This window comes from Chroicocephalus ridibundus, chromosome 1 (assembly GCF_963924245.1).
Source record: "Chroicocephalus ridibundus chromosome 1, bChrRid1.1, whole genome shotgun sequence".
In the NCBI taxonomy this organism is placed as follows: Eukaryota; Metazoa; Chordata; class Aves; order Charadriiformes; family Laridae; genus Chroicocephalus; species Chroicocephalus ridibundus.
The window spans coordinates 89,670,048-89,680,493 of record NC_086284.1 but is presented as its reverse complement, the minus strand read 5'-3'; the positions used below and the strand labels follow the sequence as shown (position 1 = coordinate 89,680,493).

The following is a 10,446-nucleotide window of genomic DNA, read 5'->3' as shown; positions in this document are numbered from 1 at the left end:
TCGGGGGGGGGGAGAAAGACCCCCGTGCCTGGAACTGTAGCTAAAACATATTCAGGCTGTGTGGTGAGGAATGTTCTTGTACATCTGGGTTAGCCCATGGTAGGAAGTTGGCTGGGGAAAACCCCAAAATTCGACCATAGGAAACGATTGCAAAAGGCAGAAGACTATAGACCAAAACTACTTTTGTGTCCTCCTGTGCAAGCTGTGATATGGTGTTTCTACATGAGCGACTGAAACGGGTCAAATGTGAAAGTTCGGGGAGATCATGAAGAGTCCAGACTGGAGTTTGCTCATCATGAGAGTAATTAGAGGAAGACTGTTCAAAGGTACCTTTGCAGTGGTATCTGGGTGCCTAATTATAGCAACCAGCTTTGAAAAATCTCAGCCTGCACTTTTACTGGTGTGTTTTGAAAACACCACTGCAATATCCAGGTTACTTGGAAACACCGATGGGCTTTCATGCGGAAAGTTACAGTCTCTCTCATGCTTCTTTCCCCAGGTGGAGGAAGATTTCTAGTAGGAATTTCAGGGGTTCATGTCCCTTCCCCACACGGTGGGCTCCTGGGAGGTGATTTGGAAGATGTGAAACCAGCTCATCACACTGTACAGCAAACTTTCCGGGAGGATGGACACCTGGGTCTGTCTTCCCAAAGCATGGTCTTTTTAACTTGTTTTGGTGGGGAAAGAAAACAGAAACAGCTCACGAAAAAGAACATGCCTTTTCCCTTTGAGTGAACGTGACCAGCTCACACCTGCTGTGTGAACAATAGAAATACGCAAAGGTCTAAAGGCAAATAAACAAAACTACTTAACTTAGAGGAGTTTCTGCAACCGGTGTTTGTTTTTCATCCTCATGAACTGATTGTCCCCTAGGGCTTTTTATCTCTTGCTTTGGCCTCTGGTAAATCTGTGAAATGAAACTGAAACTGGTTTGAAGACGGAATTTTTTCCCCCGTCCCTATTTTCAGTAGAGGTGTGTACCTGTGCTTTGTTCTGTTATCAACCACAGCGAGTGTTTCTGGTATTGCAAAAAAAGCCAGAGCACGGCAGGGTGAGGCCTGGGGAACAGAAACGCACCTGGCAGTGCTGCACTGGTGTGGGGCTGGGCTCCTCCCCTGGAACCCACATCCACCATCTTCAGCCTTACACCCCCTCCTCCACAAGCTCCCTACGGGGACTAGTCTGAGCTCCTGATGGGCTCTAAAGCCCTCCATCAAGGTTGCACTTACCAAAAACTTGCTTGACAGCAAAAAAGGTAGCCAGGTCTTGGGGGAAATGACAAAGGAGAAACCTGGGAAGGAGTTGTGTCTGTATGGAGAAGTTATGACCTGCTTTGACTTTGCAGTGAGATTAGGCTGGATTGGTGGTCCAAGGCCAATGGTATGAGGTTCAACAAGGCCAAGTGCTGGGTCCTTGCACTTGGGTGACAGCAACCCCATGCAGCACTACAGGCCTGGGGAGAAGTGGCTGGAGAGCTGCCTGGCAGAAAAGGACCTGGGGGTGTTGGTCGACTGCCGGCTGAACATGAGCCAGCAGTGTGCCCAGGTGGCCAAGAAGGCCAACAGCATCCTGGCATGTATCAGGAATAGCGTGGCCAGCAGGACTAGGGATGTGAGCATCCCCCTGTACTCGGCACTGGTGAGGCCCCACCTCAAGTACTGTGTCTGGTTTTGGGCCCCTCACCACAAAAAAGACATTGAGGTGCTGGAGTGGGTCCAGAGAAGGGCTACAAAGCTGGTGAGGGGTCTGGAGGACAAGTCTTATAAGGAGCAGCTGAAGGAGCTGGGGTTGTTTAGCCTGGAGAAAAGGAGACTGAGGGGAGACCTTACCGCTCTCTACAGCTACGTGAAAGGAGGCTGTAGCGAGGTGGGGGTCAGTCTCTTCTCCCAAGTAACAAGTGACAAGACAAGAGGAAGTGGCCTCAGGTTGTGCCAGGGGAGGTTTAGATTGGATATTAGGAAAAAGTTCTTCACAGAAAGGGTTATCAAACATTGGAACGGGCTGCCCAGGGAAGTGGTGGAATCACCGTCCCTGGCAGTAGTTAAAAGATGGGCAGACATGGTGCTGAGGGACATGGTTTAGTGTGATTTTGGCAGCATTAGGTTAATGGTTGGCCTCCATCTTCTTAAAGGTCCCTCCCAACCTAGACAATTCTATGACTCTGATTCTAAACACTAGTGGCAGCCACGCGAGTCATGTCTTGGTTTGTTTCAGATAGCAGCTGAACCATGGATATCTTTGTTTAAATTGCGGCCGCTTCTCTGAAACCTGAGTTCCAAAAAAAAAAAAAAAAGGCACTTAAGCAATCCTGCCCAGGCAAGCAAAACAACTGGGCAAAGCGAGTCTGTTACGTGAGGTGAATTAGTTAAACCGAGGGGAACAGCTGCCTGCTGCAGGTGCCATCAGTCGGCGTGTGCCTGTGGGTGCGTGTCCCACTGTGACCGCACGCCTCCAGCTCAGCTTTTCCTCCCCCAAGGTGTGTCGGAGGGAGAGCCCAGGGGAGACGGCTGAAGGAAATAAACCTTCTGGTCAACTGAAAGAAAGGGGGGCATGAAGCACCTCTCTGGGCTACCCTCCAGCCCGAGGTAACGCTGTTGAATTACACAACGGTTTCCTGAGCGCCTGTTCCAGGCGTAGCGGGTGTTTTCCCTGCAGCTGTGTCAGCGAGACCTGCGCGTTGGGCTGGCCAGGCTCCAGGGTGGCACGTCTCCTGTATGCAGGAGCACATTAAAGCACCTACATGCTCTTCGGGGGAAAAGTTTGCACTGGCTTTTTGAATTGCATTGAGAGCAAAGGCTCTTTAAAAGAAGAGAGGAGGGGGAAGGGTTGTTTTTCTCGCATATATTATGTTTTAACTCAAATTATGTAGACAAAATAGCCTCCTTCCATGCTGTCGCTATGGCTACGGCTCGGATCATTGTGCGGGAGCCTGTGAGAGCAGGAAAATGCCAAGCAGAGAGGGGGTGGCGAGCCCAGTGCGCCTTCTCCTTGCAGCCAGGCATGGCCCTCCACCACATCCTCCAGCCACAAGTTTGCCCGAGGCCACCTTTCTGTGCCCCAAGATGGGAATGTGGAAATGCTGCAGTTTCGAAGTCTTGTCCTGGCTGGCTCAGCAGTGAGGAGAACTTCCTGGGTCATGAGCTTGAGAGCGAGAGCAACGAGGATCTTTGCACCTCACCCACCGCCCTGGAGATGTTATCAATCAGCCCTGTCGTAACACCCTGCGCTCCAGCTCTTCCCCAGAGGCAGGCACGCTGCAGCGAGGAAGTAGGGTAAGGCGGAAGGCTGACATACCTGCAGGCCCCACGCAAGCCCGGTGCCTGTGCTGTGATGGATTCCCACTGGTGTGATACCAGTGACCAGCTCAAAGCCTACTGGTATTGCTTAACCCCCGTCGCACGCTCGCACTGCAGCTTGGCGGTGGGACCATGACCCTGGAAACAAAGGAAGTCAAACCGGGTGAGGGTTGTCCCGTGTCTAAACCCATAGAAAATACTCAGCTGTACATCTCAATTGTAGTTACAGAGACAATTTCGTTCCCCGGTAGCTTGAGGAAAAGTTATTGAGGGAATTTAAAATTGGTCTTTTCTTCAGCATTACCACATCGCTCTGTTGGAGGCTCTGCTGCCATAACTGTGAGAATATTTCTGCTGGTTTTAAGAACGCTACCTCTTAGTAGGATCTCAGTGAAAGGCACAGCTGAAAAGTTAGTCATCGTCTTCACTTTCGCGTGTGAATGTCTAAAATTATCAAAGTTGGCTAGAGAAGGTGTTCTCATTTGGCACTGCTTCGCTTGTTTTGTGTGTCCTATTTATTTCAGAATAATTTGTTTAGAAAATGCAGTGGTAAAGTGCATTGGCAGAAGATGATGAGCAAGATAGGGTAAACACTTTTAAATTGATTGAAAAGTTGACTAAGCTGCTTACTTTCTTAATTATAATGCCTAATTAGTTAGCTTGTTCCATTCAGTCATGCAGCTTTGATTGATAGCCTTATTGTGCACCAGAAGTCTGGGGCCTGAGATTTAAGCACGGCTGTCCTAGATATCTAATGAACTGTTAATTTGAAAATAAAAACATTCTTAAACTGCTCTACTAGTAATCACCTTCTGGACTGATATACACAGCCAAAAGGACCAGCTTAAAATAGCTTCAAAACAGATTCCACTAGAGATGCACGAGTAGGTGACTGTGGCTCGCTGGGTTACCAGCGAAGTTACTGCAGCGTCACCGGTGAGAAGACACAACACCCTCAGGCTCAGCGAGAGCTGCTGGAGACCATCTCGTCCTTCCCACACCACCTCCAGTGCTAGTTACCGGCCCGGTTCATCAGGTGGGCTTACTCCCACCTCCTTTGGTCTACTGAACTGCAGAAGAGCAGAGGCTCAGCATGGGCTAGTACCGAACACCTCTGCAGGCACAGGGGAGCGGCTGTAAATGACTGAAGTGGAACCTGATCTGCTAAATCAGGGTAATTTACGTGACAGGTTCTGGGCTAAGTCCAGCCTGTATTTGTCTGCCCAACCACTTGGACGTAGGCTACCTTCTGCTCTCTTCCAAGAGCTCCTGTATTTCTTATCAGTCTTCTCATTCCTGAGGAAATAGCCGTCAGCCGTATCTCACACCTGGGCAGAGCCAAGCTGGCACACTGCTGCCTACGCCTTAGTTAAAAACAGAACCACAACAGAAAGCGAGAAGGGTTTCACGCTAAATGCCCTGCACAGCCTGCTGTTGGCTTCAGGCAGAGGGACATCTTGTTCTGAAAATTAGTTTAGCATTACTCATGGATGAAGCAGTTACTGCCCACTGCTCTCTAAGATAAAGACATCTTCCAGATGACATATGATTTATGCAGCTATCCAAATCAGTTTAAAAGCTTGTTTTATTTAAACCGGTGCATGTTACAAGGCAGGTAAGTCTCTTCCCTTCCTTTGAAGTGAAAGCAGTGCTGGCCAAAAGAAGCCCTTTATTGCAGGGTGACCACAGAGCAAGAGGAGAGCGGCATAAAACTTGCATGCACTGCTTTCACCATCAACTTACGAGAATGGCAGACACGGCACGGCAAAGTTGGTAAGTCTGTTTGCAAGCTGACTAAAAGGCTGATGAGCAGCATTGTTGTCATTTGCTGCTGCTGCACAAAGGTGTAAACAGGCAGAATTGGTTTTTCACTTTTTAACACAGCACTCAAGTTCAGGCACTCACCACTGCCCTGAGGTGTATAGTATCTAAAACTGGGTTTATGTATATGGTTTATCAAAAACATTTAAGGTCTGATGTTTTAAGACTCACAGTCTCTCAGTTGTTGTGGTTTGTAAAAATACTTTCACCTACCCCTGACCCAAAGTCAAATCTATTTTTGCAGTTTAGGCTTTGAAACTACAACTAGATGCATCTTCCCTTCAAAGCTATGCCCTCCCGACTGAGGGGCTCTGCAGTTCAGCAGCAGTCCCAAGGAGGCAACACCACAAGCTCCAATGTTTTCTGGAGGGCTGGGACCCAACAGCCTAATTGAAGGACACCGAACGAACCAGCCGCTCACTAGAGAGGACGCTCTGCACCTGACAGGAAGCAGAGACATATCTCAAATCCCTCCAAACGCTCAGCTTCAGCAGAGGTGCACAGAACCTTACAGCACAGGTCCTGCAGGCACACAAGCACCCCTTTCACCTCTCCGAGGCTGCGGTAAATCATGCTTAACTTGTGGAAGAAGTCTGGGTGAATGAGAGAGTCTTTGTTAATTTGCATGTTAACTGAAATTAAAGTCAAAACTACTGCCATGAAGTGAAAACACTATTTATTTTTATAAAAGGCAATAATTAAAACAAACCCTACCAGTGTGTACATTGTACACATTTGAATGACACTTACAAGAATGAAGTTTCCATATACAAAGATTACAAGCCCACACTGGTAAAGGATGCACACAAGCACTTACAAATTCACAGATGCCTCAACTCCAGATCACAGTACCCATTACTCTGACCACACCTGCATCACATTTTCATTATTAGCATCCACACTACTTTATTCCACTACAAACTGTACACAGAAAGCAAGAAGGAGTTTATTCAGAGAGCATATATATTCGCAGGAAGAATTTATTTGCTGGAATTATCTCTCACTCTTCTGTTGCCATCTTCAAGAGATACTCTTTGTCGATTTTGAAGAGCCTCCACCCCTCCTCGGTGGACAGATCAGAGGCACCCCTTCTCTTATAGAACCTGATGGATGGTTCGTTCCACTCCGCAACGAGGAAGTGCATACTGCTGCAGCGGCACTTCACAGCAACCTGCAAAAGTGTGCAACACAACATTTCAAACTACAGCCCCCGACCATAAGCCTAGTAAGAACCGGTGAGACTACTCAGCAACTCCGTATCACTAGAAGTCATCAAGTTCATTCTGTTGGTCTCGTCACTGTTTAACAGACTCCAGACAATGCTTTAGGGCGTCTAGTGTCCTGTGACCTCCTTTAATTTGTTTCTGAGTAGTGCTGAAGGAGAAGCTCTAATGCAGTTTGCAGAAGAGCAAGAATACTGCCTTGCCACATGTCCTCAGTTCTGCTTGTTTAGACTTATCACTGAGACATACCTGACTCAAGTTCTTCAGAATTTCTGACCCAATGCCAAGTCCTAAAAAAAAAAAAAAAGTAAAACCACAAGAGAGTAAGTTTTAATTTTAAAGAAGCTCTATAGGAAGCAACTAATCTAATTCTATAATACATACCTCTATACTCAGCCATCACATAAAAATCTTCAAGATACAGCAGTTTTCCAATCCATGGATCGTAAGTGAAGTAATACATGGCAAAGCCCACAATGCTGTGTTCTGAAACAAAGAGTGTAACTTTAGCTAGTCTAAATTTAAAAGACAAAAATATTAAGTCTTACATGCATGTTTATATACGTATTCTCTTTCTGTTACATGCAGACATTTGCTATTAGGTTAGAATTAAGCACACAACTGAAAATTCAAGTTTTGACAAACTTGTATCAACCTAACAGAATGAAGATTGCCCTGGCCATACTCTGAAATCCTCAAAACCACTGTCATGGTAAGTGCTGAACACAAGGGTTTTTTCTACAAATGCGTACCCTACTTATTTATCAGTATTTCCATTCTGGAATACAAGTACAAACTTTACACAGCAGTTCACAGTCTAGATGATTGCCCCAGCTCTGCTTCCTTAGCAACAAAAACAGTCTAAACACTAAAGAACACTTATCTTTCAATGTGTATTCCTCAGTAACTACACTGTGCGATAAGACATGCTCACAGGCCACCTTTACAGCAGCGTTTCCAGCACTTCAACTTATGCTTCCACTGAGAGCATCACGCTGTTTTCTTTACCTTCAGCACCATACAGTCACAGTATGTAAAGCTGCAGCTTCAATTATAATTCTGGGATTCAACAGGGAAGAGAAGGCAACTCTTCCACCAGCAGCCCGCTCAAACCTGAACCTTGAGTACTTTAACTACATCTGCCATAACACTCTGCACATACTGTAAGAGAAGCGTGCAAACAGATTTCTGATCTACTGTGTCTTTGGTAAAGGTTTGGGAATAGCACTTGTCCCTGTAGACCTTACCTCATATTATGATCATCTACTTTATTGTGTAACGGATCTTTTAGTTACCTCCCCGCCCATCCATGTACACGGAAGGGCCATGTACATGGCGAAGCTAGAGACTGTAACCTGAAGATTGGGGACAAATTAAAGAAAAAAATGTGATTCAACAGGATTACATAAAGGTAAGTCAGGGTCAAACAAGAAAAGCCATTTAATTAATTGGAGTCAAGCACATTACGTTATACCTGATCTTCCCACGGCTCCAGGATTAGCAACTACTTCAGCAGAGTATCACTGTATGTTACTGCATTTAACAGTTAACCTATTCCTCCTACCCCAATTGGTGGAACCTTACGTATAATCGATAGCATTAAGCATACGATGCCTCTTGTGTATTTAGCGTCTAAAAACAAAGTATCAGGAAGCCTCACCTTCAGAGGACCACTGTTCTTTTGGTACTTCTGCAACCAGACAGTGGTAGAAAGGGTGCTCGCCAAAACCATCCTCAAGCAGCTCTAGAAAAGCAGAACAAACCGGCACCTGAGCTACAGACACCCACACCGGGCTACCGACACCGCCGAGCGGGCCCCCGCTCCCGTACCTTTCTCAGTCAGCACCACTTGATCCTCCATGTCCTCGTATTTCGCCAGTTCCTGGAAGAGAAGGCGCATCGGTGTCAGCCGGCTCCCCGCCCCGCCCCCCCCCCCGCGGCCTTGCGCAAGAGCTTGTTTTTCCTCAGACGGAAGGGCAAAGGTGCCTCCCCCCCCGCCGCGTTCCCTCACAACCGCTGATGAAGGCCGCGGACCTACGCCACACCCGGCGCCTCACCGGACCTCCTGGCACGGTGCTGGGGGGCATGGAGAGGCCAGATTCACCTGCCACCGGAGCGACCCTGCCCCTCCCCCTCCAGCTGCCACCCTCAGCCCCGCACCTTGATCAGTCGCAGCAGGTCGGGGCAATCCTCAGGACGCGCGGCGCGGATGCTGAACGAGGCCATTTTCGACGGCGCTTCCCCCTGCGGCCCCCTCGGCTGACGAGTCCCCGGTGTGTGAACAGGAGGAGCAACTGCTTCTTCATTCGTGTCCCGGGCGCGGCGGCCACCTGCGGTCAGTCAGGCTGCGAGCATGTCCCGGCGGCGCTGAGCAGACAAGGGTTACCCTCCTCCGGCTGCTTCAACGTACTCGACACGGACTACACCGAACGCCCGACCCCGGCATCCCTATTTATAGGCACCTGCTGCCCGCCTCTCCCCGCACGCAAGCCAATGGGGAGCGCCTGCCGTGCTCGCCCTCAGCCAATCATAGCGCTCCTCCCCGGAATCTTGCCTCGGCCTGCCAGCAACAGCTGGTGCGGGCTGTCTCGTGACTCGCCCACCCCCTCCCGGCCCCCTCCGGGGCGGCGCCCCCTAGCGGAGCCGGGCGGCGCTGCAGGGCGCCGGGGTTAGAGGCCGCCCCATCTCCCTCAGCGGGGCGGCGGGGTCCGGGGCTGAGGGGACCCCGATCCCAGCCGGGGAGCCCGCCCGGGGCTGCCGGCCTCTCCCGGCACCGGCTGCCAGCGTTCCCCGGAAAGCGAACCCGTCGGCGCCCCAGCAACTGCCACCGCGCCGGGCTCGGCACTGGGCGCCGCGCCACCATTTTAGGGGCCCTGGCGCCGCCTGGGCCGCTGGCTCTGCCCTCGGCGGGTACGGCCGCCTTCACCTCGGTATTTATCACCGCTGTGTGGCGAAAATAATGATAATAAACCAAAGCCATTGTACTGCCTTGAAATACTCAGGAGGGATCTTTATTGAGCCCTGCGCGGGGGGAAGGGGGTATCGATCGTACCAAGGCGTGCCCCAGGCAGGAGGCTCCTGAGGGGAAAGTGTTCAAAACACTCAAGTTTCACTCAGGGTTTGGGATATTTTCCAGCCTGACACACGCACTGACACTGACCTGCTTTCCCAGCCTGGTTGGAGAGGAAGGGACAGCGCTGGGAGAAGCACGACGGAGTGTTTTCGAAGCAGGAGGGCTCTGCCATAAGGGAGGCTGAGGTTCCGTCATGATGGAGGCACGGCTGTCCCTGAGGAGAGAGGTGGGTGCAATGAAGAAATTCTGGTAGAAGAGAAATTCCTCAAAATGTCTTTGGTGTATGAAAGGATGGAGGAATTATCCCCAGCCTGGCTCTTCCTCTGAACGCTACCTAACAGATGCAGATGTATGCTGCAGAATGGGAGCTGGATCCTGATCCAGATGACCATGCGTATCTGTAGACCCACCAGCTAGGCCACCCAGAGGAGAAGTATAATTATTTGTCATATGTGTGGTTTTCTTTTCACCCTCTTCTGTAAACTTTGCAACTATCATGTCCATACTTAGATACTGTAAAGGACCTCTTTATTTTACATTTAGCTTGAACTGACTTGTTTTAAGAGTGATTTGGGATGTGGGAAGATGGCTAAGTCATGCTACTGCTGCAGAAGTAACAATCCTTAAAACCTGGATTCCCACTCTCACAACACTCTATTTTTCAGTGTATCTAACAGTGTACAAGGTTCACCTTCATTTAGACAGAGGGACCAGTATGGAACATGATACTACAAGAGAATTGTATAAAGAGGTGTGCATTCTGGTGGGTAGTGTTACCAAGAAAATCCTTTGGCACACAGTGGAAAGTGCCTAGACTCCTGGAAGTGTAATTTAGGACTTATGCAAACACCATAACGGGCCCAGTTTACCTCTATTGGAGCCAAAATTGAGAAGCGCAAAGAACAGAAGCATTTACAAAACACAAAACAGCAGCCAATGGCTAGTAGTAGAAAAGTTAAGATTTGTTTCAAGAGTTATGGATATGGAAATCTTTCGTGACAGGTGTTTTGGTAGGGAGACTGAATCTGAATAA

The 10,446-nt window shown here is 49.0% G+C and overlaps 1 protein-coding gene across 1 annotated transcript; it reads right to left on the bottom strand.

The window, feature by feature from the left end:
- Positions 1-5,776: 5,776 nt before the first annotated feature.
- Positions 5,777-8,793, bottom strand: SAT1 (spermidine/spermine N1-acetyltransferase 1). Its single transcript, XM_063343206.1, has 6 exons — positions 8,501-8,793; positions 8,171-8,222; positions 8,001-8,084; positions 6,725-6,826; positions 6,590-6,630; positions 5,777-6,288 (listed from the first exon to the last, which is right to left on the bottom strand). The coding sequence occupies exons 1-6, from the start codon at positions 8,564-8,566 to the stop codon at positions 6,118-6,120; spliced, it is 516 nt and encodes a 171-aa protein (XP_063199276.1). The 5' UTR covers positions 8,567-8,793; the 3' UTR covers positions 5,777-6,117.
- Positions 8,794-10,446: the final 1,653 nt, after the last annotated feature.

What these genes read in the sequence shown, in the direction of transcription:
- SAT1 (XM_063343206.1), bottom strand. Translation starts at nt 8,566, where the DNA reads ATGGCCTCGTTCAGCATCCGCGCCGCGCGTCCTGAGGATTGCCCCGAC. An exon ending in AGAACAGTGGTCCTCTGAAG is followed by an intron (nt 6,827 to 8,000) that starts GTGAGGCTTCCT and finishes TCTTTGTTTCAG; the next exon opens with AACACAGCATTGTGGGCTTT. An exon ending in TTCTGAAGAACTTGAGTCAG is followed by an intron (nt 6,289 to 6,589) that starts GTATGTCTCAGT and finishes ACACTTTTGCAG; the next exon opens with GTTGCTGTGAAGTGCCGCTG.